This window comes from Planococcus citri, chromosome 3 (genome assembly GCF_950023065.1).
Source record: "Planococcus citri chromosome 3, ihPlaCitr1.1, whole genome shotgun sequence".
In the NCBI taxonomy this organism is placed as follows: Eukaryota; Metazoa; Arthropoda; class Insecta; order Hemiptera; family Pseudococcidae; genus Planococcus; species Planococcus citri.
In genome coordinates, this window is record NC_088679.1 from 16,300,926 (window position 1) to 16,316,648 (window position 15,723).

The 15,723-nt window shown below is 34.4% G+C and overlaps 1 protein-coding gene across 2 annotated transcripts in view; it reads right to left on the bottom strand.

The window, feature by feature from the left end:
* pwn (pawn) overlaps positions 1–15,723 on the bottom strand; it is a 103,223-nt gene that overhangs the window by 1,175 nt on the left and 86,325 nt on the right. Inside the window, exons 5-12 of one of the 2 annotated variants that reach the window (XM_065359316.1) lie at positions 13,314–13,497; positions 12,750–12,982; positions 12,391–12,518; positions 8,546–8,816; positions 8,119–8,335; positions 641–766; positions 337–511; positions 35–250 (exon numbers count right to left, since the gene is read on the bottom strand). In XM_065359316.1, the coding sequence (XP_065215388.1) occupies positions 35–250; positions 337–511; positions 641–766; positions 8,119–8,335; positions 8,546–8,816; positions 12,391–12,518; positions 12,750–12,982; positions 13,314–13,497 (1,550 nt within the window). Of the gene's footprint in view, positions 1–34; positions 251–336; positions 512–640; positions 767–8,118; positions 8,336–8,545; positions 8,817–12,390; positions 12,519–12,749; positions 12,986–13,313; positions 13,498–15,723 lie in introns of both variants that reach the window. The other variant, XM_065359315.1, reaches the window with a different exon arrangement.

Here is a 15,723-nt window from a genome sequence, read left to right on the forward strand (position 1 = left end):
TCTTAATTATTTTACGAAATCAACGATCACTTACAGCGACTGATGACCTGCTTTTAGGTCGAGGAACTTGAAAATTTCTTCCCAAAAGATCAGCACGATCTTCTTCTTCACTGGTACTAGATTCAGGGGTACGTAACGTGTGAACACTGGGAGGTCTAAGCCTAGGCATAATAACTGGACCCGCAGAGTGAGGCAACGTGTACCCGAATATAGTTGAAGATGGTCTGGTAGGACCATTGACTGGTTCGGGCTACAAAAAAAAAATCGTATTTAAATAAGTCATAGTTTGAATTTAGTAGGGTCTGACAATTAAGTACTGTAGGTAGATCAACTTACCCCGTAATGATTTGCATGAGCCATAGCATCAGCGATTTGAGCCCAGCGTAAGCGATCTTCTAGAGAAACTTGGTATGGCGGAGCTCCCATGACAGGAGTTTTAACAGTACTGGCTCCACTTGGCATATAACCAAATATAGGAGATCCGATTTTTTGCTCTTTATTCCAGCGACGGCTGTTGTAAAACGTATTATGAGGTTAATTTTTAGACACAGAAGAGATTGATAGGTATTGAAAAAAATTAGAAATGTAGGTGTAGGAAGATTAATTATGAGACTATAAGTTGAAGTGAAAATGTGTTTACCTCCAGGCACATAAGCACGCCAGTGTAGTAATTATAATAAGAATGGCAACTAAAGACGATCCGACGGCTACACCTAAGACTTCGCCGTCGATTTCACATTGAGCACCGTAATAACTACCGGAGCATCTGGAAGAAAAAAATAATACACGTAAGAAATCAGTAGGTATTAAGTATTGATGCAATAAATCATTCAGCTCAAATTAACTTGAATAAAGAATTGTACCTAGGTAAATATTCATTCTCTCAAAGAGAAGAGAAAAATAGAAATATTCTAAAGTTTTAATCGTAATTTCTCAAATAATAAAAAAGCAATGTAAGTATTTTCAAAATTTTAATATGTACGTATATTACGACTGAATTTTGTTCAAGTCAAATAAAATAGTGAGAGGAAAATTTCGCTGTTGGAAACAAGAAAATTATTTCTTCTTCTTCTTGAAAAAAACTCAAAATAGGTAGGTAATGCTGAGAAGAAAATTTTTGAAATCAAATTTCTCAATTTTTAATTTTCGACAAACTAAAGTTAATTGCTGCAAATCTGATATCAAAATTTATTTTAAAATTTTCGAGATCGAAAGCGACCATATCGAGGTCATCTCTTGTTAATAAATGTCCAGAATACGATTCGAGAGTCGAGACTAATCATTAGGTAGGTAAGTACTTCGGAATTTGTCCAAAAATTGATATAGTAGGTAGATTTTCAAACTTGAGACTAATTTTTTTAGATCGATTTCAAAAATCATGACTTAAGTTTGGGCTTGAAATTTTTCAGAAGTGCTCGGAATATTTCTGCGGAAATTGTTGAATTTTTCGTAAAATTTTAACCCATTTTGATATTTTGTATGATATATTTTTCAAGTTTTCGGAAAATCATGAACCATTTTCTAGCTTGAAGTTTTTAAAAAATAAATAAAAAACATTTTCGTCGAAATATTTGCAATTCTAGCGAAATTTTAATTCATTTTGATATGGCGGATAATACCTACTTTTAAAAATGTTTTAAAAATCGTGATCCAATTTTCGGTCTCAAAATTCTTCAGAAATACCCAAAAAACATTTTCGTGGACATTGTGGGATTTTTTGCAAAATTTTAACCTATTTTAATACCTTATATTATACCTATTATGTCGAATGCCACTTTTTTCGAAAATTCTATATACCTAATCATGACCCATATTATTGCCCTTGAAAATCTTTAGAAATGCTCAAAAAACATTTTCATCGAAGTAGTCGAATTCCTCGTAAAATCTTGATCCATTTCGAGCCTTTTTTTCAAATGCTTGGCAAATTTCTAGAGAATTCCTTCTCTGTCCTTTACTCTCAAGGTACCGACATCCCAGTTGACCACATGCTAGCAAAAAGCTAGCGTTTTATTCGCGTTTTGATAAGTTGCTAGCAATTTACTCGCTTTTTGTGGCCAGCAATAATTATCTCGCTAAAAGTAAGCGATTTTCTTGCAGTTTTTCGCTAGCAAATTCAATTCTAGCAATTTTCGAGCTGTTTTCCAGCGACTCTCAGCTAGCTTTTACTTCACTTTAACTTGCTCGCCTTATGCTAGCGTATTACTGGCGGATACTTGCTCGCAATTCTATGCTAGGACAGTTCAAGCAATATTCTCGCATATCTCAGCTAGCTTTTACTTCACTTCATACATGCTCGCCTGATGCTAGCGTATCACTGATGGATACTTGCTTGCAATTCTATGCCAAGAAAGTTCAAGCGATAATCTCGCATATCTCAGCTAGCTTTTGCCTCACTCTACCTGTTCGCTTAATGCCAGCGTATCACTGACTAATATGTACCTGCTCACAGTTTTATGATAGGAAACTTCAGGTAATATTCTTGCATCTCTGAGCTAGCATTTACTTAGCCATCTGGCTCTAGAAAAATGTAAGCATATCTCTAGTTTCTGCATCTGGTGACTTGGCGTTTTCTTTGTAGTCAAATGATAGGAACGTGATACCAGATCTTACGCATTTCTCACCAATAAACCTTTTTCTGCGTTATTTATTGTAGCAAAATGCGAGCAAGTATCTTTTCCATCCCTCAGCGCGCATACAAAAATCATTAAAAATATTCCTGCATATGACAATAAGAGTAATTGCACCCCCCCCGATCTTCCGGAGCAACTTTTTTCTTAAAGGGGACAACAAAATTTCATCAAATGGACATGGAAAGCTGTAGTTTACTCTACACTCCAATTTTAACACCCTCTGAAGACGACTTCAGGTGGGGTGGGTTCAAGTCATTTTAGAGCCTCCAGTAGGCTTTTGAAACTTGAAATTCCCACAACATTAATTTATCAATTGGAGTTGGCAGTTGGCAAGCTGAAATTTACTTCGCAGGTTTCAAATGGTTTTGAAGCTTCCAGCTACTTTTAGGAAATTCCAATTTTCCAAAAAATGCCATACAACCTTCGAAAATTCGCTGGAGGCTCCAAAAGAACTTGAAATCCACAAGCAGTCGACTTCCTTCGTAGCGTATTAAAATTAGTTTGCAGAATGAATTTCGACTCTCCATCTCAGTTTGATGAAATTTTGTGAAAATTTAAAGTTTCAAAAATCTGCTGGAGGCTTCAGGAATTTTCAAAGAGTCGCTGGAGGCTCCAAAACGACTTGAAATTCACCTGCAGTACTTCGTAGCGTATTGAAATTTGTTTTCAGAATAAATTTGAGCTTTACAACTTCAATTTGAGTTTCAAAAATCTGCTGGAGGCTCCAGAACTGCTCAAAACAAGTTGAAACCGTTTCCCATCGATTTGGCATGTCGAAAATAGGGTATATCCTAAATTTCAGGTTTCTTGGTCAATTTGGTAAAATTTTGATTTTTTCTCACATTTTGGCCAAAATTTGATTTTTGAAAATTCACCAAAAATCGAAAAAGGTACTTTACCACTTGTAATTTTGACAGGTGATGAATTTTTGCATGATCTTTCGATCTACGTTTGTAAGGTTTGAAAAAATTCGTGCACGTCCTATGTTGAAACGCAAAATCTGCTATTTCGGCTGACCTTTCAATCAAAATTGCCGCCATTTTGTAAGTAAGGCCAATTTTTTTTTCAGCAAGTTTGCTTTAAAATGTTCCTTAGGATGTCCCCTTTAAGGAAAAAGTTGTCTTGGAGGATCGGCAGGGGATTACTCCCATTGCCGTGGACTAAAATGTTGTTCAAATGTTTTTGAAATTTTTCATTTTCATGGTTTGTTTAATACTTTATTTTCAAATTTTAAATTTTGACAATTTTTCTATTTAAAAAAAAAAAACTTCATTTTTTATTTAATAAAGAGATTTTTCAACCTAAGCGCTAGCATAATGCTAGCAAATTGCTAGCGTCGATCTCTCTCATGGTATAGTTTGCTACTCTTAGATAAAGTGTGTCATCAAGTTGAATATAAGCTCAAGGTGGTATCATGTTGAAAAGTAAGAAGAGTGACATCACTCTTCTCATAATCACTCTTCTCATACTGTCCCAAGATGCTAGCGTTATGCTAGCTCTGAGCTGGGACAGTCGCCTAATTTTTGGAATTTCCTGGAAAACTATCACCTGTTAAAAGTAAACACCAAGAATTTAAAAAAATTAATTAATAGTAATTACTTTTACTGATCAAAGTTTTTCTACGCTAGCAAAATGCTAGCTTCTTGCTAGCATAATTTGCGCTAGCGTAAATGGTGCCGGAATATGAGACACTTTTTGCAAAAATTGCTAGCAAATCAGTCGCGATTTAGTCGCATGTACGTAGCAGAATGCAGAGCAAAGTGCCAACAAAATGCTAGCTTTTTGCTAGCTTTGTGCCAGCTACGTGCTAGCTATTTGTGCGCAATTCTGCTACTCTAATGCGACCTAATCGCAACTGATTTGCTAGAATTTTTTTAAAAAAGTGTCTCAAATTCCGGCACCATTTACGCTAGCACAAAATTTGCTAGCATTTGGTCAACTGGGATATGCCAATAGGAATAATTGCGTCTCCCCCCCCCCCCCCGATTGTCTGGGACAACTATCTCTTAAAAGAGGATATCCTAAAGAACATTTTAAAGCAAATCTGTCAAAAAAATTGGCTTTATTAACAAAATGGCGGCTATTTTGATTGACAGGTCAGCTGAAATCGCAGATTTTGCTTCTCAACATAGGACATGCAAGAAATTTCATAAACTGGACAAGGCTATAATCGAAAAAGCATACAAAAATTTATCACTAGTCAAAATTTCAAGTGCAAAAGTGCATTTTTCGATGAATTTTTGAAAATCGAATTAAGCCAAAAATGAGAAAAAAATCAAAATTTTACCAAATAGACCTAGAAACCTGAAATTTGGGAAATGTCCTATTTTCAACCTGATAAATCGATTGGAAATGATTTCAACCCGTTTTGAGCAGTTCTGGAGCCTCCAGCACATTTTCGAAACTTAAATGAAGTTGGAATTCCGAAATTCACGCTGCACTTCAACTTATAAACACGCTATTAAGTCAACTGCTGGCAAGTTTAAGCCATTTTATAGCCTCCAGCGACTTTTTAAAAATTTTTGGAGCCTCCAGTCGATTTTTGAAACTTGTAATTCCCCTAAAATGTCATCAAATGCAGTTGGAAAGGCGGAAGTCATTTAGTAAACTAATTTCAATACACTATGAAGTCCACTACAGGTAGATTTCAAGTCGTTTTGGAGCCTCCAGCGACTTTTTTAAAATTACTGGAGCCTCCAGTCGATTTTTCAATGCTCAAAATTTCGATAAAATTTGACCAAACGGAATTGAAAATTCAAAACTCTCTCTGCACTTCATTAACGCGCTATCAATTCGACTGCAGGTGGGTTCGAGTCATTTTGGAGCCTCCAGCAACTTTTTAAAAATTCTTGCAAAAAGTGCAAAAAATTACGAAAATTGAAAAAATCTATATAAAATGTTATCCAAAAAAAAAAATTTTTGTGAAATGTAAAAATCTGCAAAATTTTTATAACACCAAAAATTGATGAAATTTCTGTGATATTTGAAGTTGAAAACAAAGTGAACTTGGCTTAAATATTTTGCGTACAATTTGAGAACAAATTCTGCAAAAATTACCTAATTTAGATGAGATGAACCACGAAAAAATGATTTTAAAATGTTATAAAAATGGGATTGAATTTTGCAAAAATTCCGTATTGAAAAAGAAACTCCAAAATTGCTATAAAAATCGATGGAAGGTACCAAAAATCGATGATATGACAATAGGAATAATTGCATCCCTCCCCCCGCTCCTCAAAAACGACTTTTTCTTTAAAGGGGATATCCTAAGAGACATTTTAAAGCAATAAAATCGTCTCGAGTCAACATTTTCAAGTGCTAAAGTGCATTTTTCGATTTTTGACGAATTTTTTGAAAATCAAATTTAGGTCAAAAAAGAGGGGTAAAAATCAAAATTTTACCAATTTGATCTAGAAAGCCGAAATTTGAGATGTATCCTATTTTCGACCTGCCAAATCGGTTGAAAACGATTTCAAACCGTTTTGAGCACTTCTGGAGCCACCAGCAGATTTTTGAAACTTGAAATTTCCACAAAATTTCATCGAATGACGTTCGCCAAAATTCACACTGCACTACTTGAACACGCTATCAAGTTGACTGCTGATGAGTTCAAGTCATTTTGGAGACTCCAGCAACTTTTTGAATATTCTTGGATCCTCTAGGAGATTTTTGAAACTTGATAAATTTCCACGAAATTTCATCAAATGCAGTTGGAAAGTCGAAATTCATTTTGTAAACTAATTTTAATACGCCATGAAGTCCACTGCAGGTAGATTCAAAGTTGTTTTGGAGCCTCCAGCGACTTTTTGGAAATTACTGGAGCCTCCAGTCGATTTTTTAATGCTCGAAATTTCCGTAAAACTTCACCAAGCAGAGTTTAATATCCAAAAATCACTCTGAACTCCAATTTCAACACGCTATCAAGACGATTGCTGGCGAATTCAAGTTATTTTGGAGCCTCCAGCGACTTTTTGAAACTTGAAATTTCCACAATATTTCATCAAATGGAGATTTACACCCAATTTTTGAAATCAATTCCGAAATGAATTGCAGGCAGTTTCAACTTTCAATCCATTTTGGCGCCTCCAGCGGATTTTTAAAAACTTCTGTTCTCCCAAAAATGCCAAAAAAATTTGTCTAAATTAACTTTAGCACGCACTGTGCAGATCGAATTTCGGCTTTCCAACACCACCTGATGAAATTCTGTAGAAATTTCATGGTTCAAAAATTTGCTGGAGGCTCCAGTATTTCTCAAAAAAATTGCTGGAGGCGCCAAAACGACTAGAAATCTACTTGCAGACGACTTCATAGCGTATTGAAATTAGTTTACAAAACAAATTTCGGATTTCCAACATCGCTTGATGAAATTTTGTCGTAATTTCAAAGTTTCAAAAATCTGCTGGAGGCTCCAGAACTGCTCAAAACAGCTTCAAATTTGTTTTCAATCAATTTGATAGGTCTAAAATAGGATATATCCCAAATTTCAGCTTTCTAGGTCTATTTGGTAAAATTTTGATTTTTTTTCTCATTTTAGTTTACAATTTGATTTTTGAAAATACACTAAAAATTGAAAAATACACTTTAGCACTTGAAATTTTGACTCGTGATAAATTTTTCATGCTCTTTCGATTTAGCTTTATCCATTTCAAAAAATTTTGTGCGTGTTCTACGTTCGAAAGCAAAATCTGCGATTTCGGCTGACCTGTTGGTCAAATTCGCCGCCATTTTGTTAGTAAACCTAACTTTTTTTTTGGCAAGTTTGTTTTAAAATGTTTTTGAGGATGTTCCTTTTAAGAAAAAAGTTATATCAGAGGATGGGGGGGGGGAGTGCAATTGTTCCTATTGCCATATGCCGGACTATTGGATAAGAGCTCCAAGAAGAGAAAATGAAACAAAACAAGCGTACAAATTCTTCTATACTCTGCTTCTCAAATAAGCGAAGGATCATAGCGTCATAGTAAGTATTACTGCTTTCATTTTCAAAATTCGCTATTTATAGGCTTTCAATTAGAAACCAATTTCTCGCAATTTGAACCGATTCTCGCCTCGTGATAAATTCATCTCGGTATGTCATGCAATTACCAGTACCTTATAGAGTACCATATCGCCATCGATATCATATTTATAGTAAATTGATCGATTTGAAACTGTCAATTGAGACAATAACTCGACTTGGCAGATACACAGAGAAAATATGTGGGTAAATATGCGAACCACCGTAATATTTCCACGAACCATAACGCACACCTACATCATCACCGCGACTAATACTCGTATCTTCACGCATTAAATTCGATCTCGACCTCGTCGGTAGTACGATGGAATTGGAATATTCCGTTACATACGCGCGAGTCGTCGACGTACGTAAGTACGTATAACAACATAGTTCATACAAATATCACAAAGATTGATCGAAATGAGAAGGAAAAAAAAGTACACGGTCAAAACAATAGATAGGTAGGTGGATAGGTAGGCAAGCATAACGTACTTGCAGATAGGTTGACCGTTAAGGAAACTGCATTCTCCTCGATGGTTACAGTACCCAGCATTGCAGGCTTCGCAGGTACGCCCACTGCTGTGATTATCACCAGCCATAGGATCACGATATCCTTCCGGACATGTACAGTGAAAAGATCCGAAAACATTGGTGCATTTTCCGGCCGAATGGCAATCGTTTAGTTCCGGGTCTGTGCATTCGTCCACGTCTGCAAAGGTAATTATAAATTATAACCAGTTTAAATATGATATCGCGAACACAACATTATCATTTTTTCTCCTTCATCATCATCGCATCGCGCTAACTAGCTAAAGTTATGCTATATGGTATTTATACAGAACACGATTTCGTTCGTTCTTCGAGTTCGATGTGCATAGGCCTATATATAAGTATACACAGGTAAAGTACGAGTATTTACCGTGTATCTGAGAAACAACGCCACTCGGCGAGTCTACCCATAAGGCGCTAGCTCCGACGTTATTGCTGCGTCGCTGAATGACGCCCATTAAATGTTTCTGTATGTCTTGTTTCACCGATGTTCTTAATGTTTCATGACTTTCGGCTAATTGGATGGTCATGTTTACGAATACTGGTGAGGCGATGTTGCTGTTGCGAGTGGTGTACATGTTGTTCACTCTGGAACCCAGAAACAGATCCGAGAATGGTGTCATCGATAGGGCCGAATCGATCTGCGAAAAAACCAACAGATGAAATTGAGATAAAAACGACACATACCTACTTAGGCTAAGTATATCTACTCGTACCTAGTTTACAAAATAATTCAAAGTACTCGTACTATCGATATCATAAGTCTAAATTTCACTGATCCTTTTTTTTTTTTTTTTTTTTTGAAAATTATAGAAAGTGCGGGTTAGGCCAAGAAGGAGGGGTGGGTGAGCAAAACCATCCAATTTGCTCTACAGTCTGAGAAAACAATACAGTCAAATTGAAAATAATTTTGAAATCAGTTTAAAGTAATTTTACAGTTTTTCTAGAAAATGTTTCGAGTAATTCAGTTCTCAATAAATGGATTTAATTTTTAAATTCCTTTGTTTTTTGGAAGAGAAAAGGACAGAAGGAGAAATGATTGTGCTCATTCTAGCGAATTTTTCACATTATTGCCATAAAATCGCTTGAAATTATCAATCTCAAGTCATCTCAGAACATGAAAAGTACATTAAGTAGGTACGTAATAGATCAAAATAATGGATCTGATTAGATCTGAACAGACTTTTAATCTGATGAAATTCTGATCTCATCAGATGTTACCAGTTCAGATCTGGTCAAATTGGATCCTGAGAATGTCCATACTAGTTACCTATCTGATTTTATGATTCAATTTACTTCAAAAAATAACGATTTCATGTTTTTTCAAAATTTCAGATTTAATTTGTTTTTAACGTTAAAAAAAAGGAAACCAACAAACAATTTAAAAAAAACAACAAAATTTTAGATTACTTTTTCAAAAAAAAAATCATTTTAAGGCCTATTTTATCGCAAAGTTGAAAAAATTAAGACATTTTTTGCCTGAAAAAATATCAAAATTATAGAAAAAAGATTTTAAATCCAAAAAAATGTTATAAGTATGTAATAAAACACACTAAAATTCAATGTTAAAAATTAATTTTAAAAAAAGTGCTTCAAGCAGATTTTTTACCAAATAAATATTGAACAAAAATGTACTAAATTTTTGTAATTATTGAACCAAAAAATAATACAAAATAAAAAATGAAAAAAACTTGAAAAACTCATAAAGTTGTTTTAAAAATTAGAAATAAAATTAAAAAGTGCTCCAATTTCAAACTTTTTAAAAATTAGAAAATTCATTTTTTCAGAAGTAACATTGCATGATAATTTTGCCCCCTTCCCCAAAAAAATCAACAAAAAAATCAGAAATTTATTTTTTTTTCATTAAAATCCTAAGCCTTCCATCAGAACAAAATCATAAAATTAGAAATTATGATTTATTAAAATGTCCAAGAGTTGCTGCATTTTCAAAACAAAGAAATCAACATTTTTGGCAAATTCTGAAAAACTGAAATGTGAAAGTTTATTGAAACCATCTTCTTTTAATTGAAAAATTGCCTAGAAAATTTGAAGAAAAAGTGACAATAATAAGTAGGTATATAGGTGAGTGTTTCATTGAAATGTTCATGAAAACATTGTGTCATTTTGAGATGATGGAATTTTTTTTTTTGGAAAAGTGCTAGAAATTGAAGACTGCTTTTATGGCAATAAACTACATAAGTGTCCTCTCGTCCCCTCCTCTAATCAAAAAGGATTTCTAAAAAGTTTTTTTTAAAAAAAAAAAACAGAAAAGATATTAATAAAATGAGTAGATGATAATGATTCATTAAAATTTTTAAAAATGGTAGTTTTTTGAAAAAAAAATGAAAATTGAAAACTTTTGGTAAAATTTTAGGAGTTTAAGTTTTATGGCAGTGGATCACCCCTCCCCTCTTGAATGTTTTCTCGAAGACTTGAAAAAAAATTCAGAGAATAGGTGAAGGTATCTCGTAGGTACCTAATACTAATAAATTGTAACATTTTGATTTTTTTTTTTTTTAAATACCTATGTGTACTTATGTAATATGTCAGAAATTGAAACACTGTTGTGACACAACCCCCCCCCCCCATTGAGAAAAAAAAGACTTTCTGGTTCCAAAAACTTGAAGAAGGAAAAAATCAATTTTTAAAATTTATTTTATTCAATTTTTCAGTTTTAAATTTTTTCAAAATGTTTCAATTTTTGTATGCATATATTAGCAATTAATTTTATTCTTTTTTTCACATTTGACTCGTAGAATGTTATGAAAAAAATCATAAAATTATTAAAATGGTCAAGTAAATATGTAATTCAAACGCAAAAACACTGTGACAGTTGACTTTATTTATTTGATCAATTAGAACGATGGGTTTGGACGGCTGAAACCTGCAAAAGGCACTCAGGGACCTCAGGGTACACCCTCCTAATGTACTGTGAAAATTTGGACTCTTTAGGTCAATTTGAAGGAGCTACAGGGTGTTCTAAAAGTTGAAAAAAAAACTTGAAAATAGCTGAAAATCCTCTTTTCTCATCCTGGAGAGGGGTCAAATGGGTTTGGAAGGCTGAAACCAGCAAAAGGGAATTAGAGTACACCCTCCCAATTTACTGTGAAAATTTGGACTCTCTAGGTCAATTTGAAGGGGCTGTAGGCTTTCCTAAAGGTCGAAAAACATTTGTGAAATAGCCAATAAATCCACTTTTTTGACCCTGGAGAGAGATCAAATAGGGTCGGAAGGTTGAAACCTGCAAAATACACTCAAGTGGCACTATCCCATTGTATACTGGACATTGGGACTCCTTAGGTCAATTTTAAGAGTGGAGTGGGGTCAAAAATAGGGTCAAAATCCGGGTTTTTCACCTTAAATGTGATGGGGATGACCTAGGAAGCTGAAATTTGGATATGTTATTCAAAATGACAGTACTCACAAATGGTATGGATTTGGACACTTTTCATCAATTTAGGGTCAAATTATGCTTCTCCAAAAAAATGACCTTTCTGTAATTTTCAACTCTGACCCTTCCAACTGCAGAGGTCAATTTTAGCTTCCAAAAGAATCCCATTTCCCAAGTTTGACTTTATTTGATCAATTAGAACAGGCTCCAGGTCATAAAATGTAAAAATCACCAGCGTGCTCATATTTATAAATAAAAATGTCTGGCCTACTGAAATTTTTTAAAATTGAATTTTTTTGGAAAAACTGAATTGTTTTATAGCATATTAAACTCTTAGAGCCTCCTTCTCCTTTTTTCAAAAGATACAATTCAAAACAATTTTTTAAAAATTTAAACCTGCAAAAATTTTATATTTTCAGCTACAAACAACTTGTATGTTCTCGGTTCTCCATAACTTTCCATCTTCAGTTCATTAGCTAAATTTCATTATAAGGAAAAAATGATTGCGTAAGATTAAATTTGATCTGAGAAATTTCTGGATCTGATTTTGTTCGACCAATCAGGTGATTAGATCCTTTCAGATCTGGTCAGATTATTAGATCTGTTCCAGATGGGTCAGATCAAATAGGTATATGGAACGTCCGGATCTGATCTGATTTGATTTGATTCGATTCAATTCAATCAGGTAAAATTTGATTAATGGGATCAGATTCAGTCATTTTCCACTAGGTTATACTTCAAAGTAAGATATAGGTACCTAGGTATTCTAAAATTGTCAAAAACCCACCATAATAATCCCATAATATTTATCAATTCATACTTACAGCTTTTCCAGCTTCGTATTCGAGCTGCTGGTATTCGGATGTATCATTATCGGTATATTTATCACTCCATGATAAATGCAAATCATACATACGATCGACTCTCAACGATAAGAACAGAGAAACCACATCTGAAAAAGAAAAGAGTAAGAAAAATAAACCGAATTATATAAATCATCGTACGACATATGTACAGTTGTACACGTCATGTTCATGCCAATTGCCAATTAGAAGTTCTATACTCGACACAACGTCGATGAAATTCTACCAAAAATACATATCTCTGTCGACTCGATAGCCCTATAGGCTTTATCAGACTGCTGACCCATATTCCAAAATTCCAGATATTTGTAGGTACTTACGAAGACAAGGCTCTCTAGGTTTCCTTCTGGCGTAGCCGGGACGACAATGGCACGATGACACTCCTACTTCTATGCGACACATCTCGTGCCATTTAACCTCGCAGGTCGAATCATCTCCGACAATACACGTGTCTATTCGAACCGGAGGATGGGTAGGTTTCTTCCAAACTGGCAGCGGAGATTTAGTAGGAACGGTTTTCGATGTTGAAGCATTCGCCGGCGAGTATGACGAACTGCTATAGGAGGAATAAACCAAAAGGAAAAATTATGGTATGCCGTAGCTGTATCATCGATGTTCGATAACGATAAAATGTAAAAGTTGAAAGAAGCATAAAAATTTCGTTTAATTGATCGACAAGCGTTGGATTTCCTGCGTAATTTATATCGAAATGAGAACCATTATTTATCGAACATCTCACACACCGCGTAGTGAGTAATTAAATACATCGTCGAATGATCGAAAACGTTCCGGAAATCGCAACGCGAACGAGAGGAATTTTAATCAATCAAGAATAATCGCACATGAAGTGAAATTTATAAGTAGGTGTAGTGAGGTTTGCTTACCCGGCTGGAGCCAAGGGGTGATTTTTCACCAATGTAGGTGAAATATGTCCAGTAACTGCCGGAGTGCTGTCGAATAAATTCAAATACGTTCTTTTGCCATCGATTGATACGAAATCTTGACCTGCTTGTGGATTGGTTATGACGTCGTTGTGACCAACGTCTACTTGAGCTGCTTCGATATCGACTGTAAAACATCAAGGTACAAGTGAAATAATTGATAAATTGTTCAATTTCAGTCACAAAGGAGGTACATACATATTTAAATTGGTAAAAAGAAATGCTACGTTGAAAGAGCATGCAAAAATATATCACAAGCCAAAATTTTAAGAGCTGAAATGCATTCTTCGATTTTTGGTGAATAATTAAAAATTGATTTGGGTCAAGAACACTGGAAAAAAAATCATAATTTCGCTTAATTATTTTCTCAAATTGATTGAAAACGGGTTCGAAGGGTTTTGAGCAGTTCTGGAGTCTCCAGTAGATTTTTTAAAGCTGAAATTCCCACAAAATTTCACCAAATGAAGGTAGGAAACCTAAAATTCATTCTATACCCTTGGTTTGAACTGCTCTGGAGCTTCCAACGATACTTCGAAAATTCAAGTTTTCTAAAAAAAAAAGCTCATAAAAGCTGTCCAAATCAACATTTTCAAAAATCGATTTCTGCCATTTAAGAAACGTACCTATCTTTTCCAGCATTAACATGGAATTTTCGAAATAATGGCTGAAGGCTCCAGTATGATCTAAATCAGCTTCACTCGACTCGAAATGTTGAAATTGAGATGATAGAGTAAATTTCAAAGCTGTTCTGGAGCCTCCAGCAATATTTCGAAAATTCCAGTTTTCCAAAAAAGGTCATAAAATCTGTCCAAATCAACTCGAGCACGTATGATGATTTTTCCAAAATCGATGCCAGCCATTTTAGAAACGTATTCTTCTCCAGAATTAATTATGGAGTTTCCGAAATATGGCTGGAGGCTCCAGTAGGCCCTAAATCAGCTTCATTCGACTCAAAATGTTGAAATTAAGGGAATAGAGTAAATTTTAGGTACCTTTCCACCATTATTTTGTAAAATTTTGTGAAAATTTCAACTTTCCAAAATCGGCTGGAGGCTCCAGCATTTTTCCAGAACTACCCAAAACGTTTTTAAACCGTTTTCAATCGATTTGGAAAGTCAGAAATAGGACGTATACCAAATTTCAGTTTTCCAGGTCAATTTGATGAAATTCTGATTTTTTTTCCATCCTTGGCTCGAATTTTATTTTTAAAAAGTCACTACCTAAATAATTTAAAAATGCACCTCAGCACTTGAAATTTGGACTCCTGATATATTTTTACACGTTCTTTCAATCTAATCACGGTTTAGCAGGCTCTCAGCTCTTAAGTCGATTCAACTCATTTTGAAAAGGGTCTCAACTCAAGCTCTTTAAAAACTCTTACCATAAAAAAGAATCAAACTCTGAATGAATGACTTATTTTAAGTGTTCGATTATTTCTCAACTATTTCTTAGCTCTTTGGCCAATTTTTAATAATTATTCACCAATCTCAATTGCCATTGCTCTCCGTACTTCTGAAGCTCTGAACCATCATAAAAAAAAAAGAGTGATCGAATTCGAAAATAAAGTCCAAGTAGGTACCTTACCTACTCAACCCTTATAAGTTTTAACGTGCCTTAAAAAAGTTCAATGGGCTTGCAAAAAAAATTTAATGCTTCAAAATGCAGAATTTAATTCTTTTTTTTTTTGACATCTTCGACACCTCGTAAAGGAAAATTTTTCCACATCACAGGTTAAATGTCGTGATAGTTTTTGATTTAAAAAATTTTCATTTTGAGACCATTTCAATTCTGCGAGACACAATTTTTCATCAGAAAAAAAATTTATTTTGGAAAACCAATGGACTTGTAGGGAAAATACCTGCTTAAATTCAAATTTTCGATCATTTTGGAATTTGATTATGTAAATTTAGGACATAATTTTTTCATTTTTTACACTGAAATTTTCCACTTTAAATTTCAAAATGAAAGGAGTTGCGCGATAAGGCCATTTTTGGGGCCAGGACAGTGATCGACTCGACCACTCTTAAAATAATGTTCTAATAAATGTCCCAAATACGAATTCGTGGTTAGTTAACTCAAAATGGCCATTTTTGGGCTACAGGGGTTCCCAAAGTTTCGAATAAAAAATTATTTTAGGAACCACTGAGTATTTTTTTCAAGAACTTTTTTAGCATAAAATATCTGTTTGAACCCGATAAACTTTACGAGGTAATTTCCTTATTTTCGACTCTCGGGGGTAGAAATTAGGGGGGGGGGTTGATTTTTGGAAATTTTGGGACCACCATTTTGAATCAATCGCTCAGAACCCCACTAAAATGCTTTTTATAGTTTATTAGTATTTAAAAGACCATAC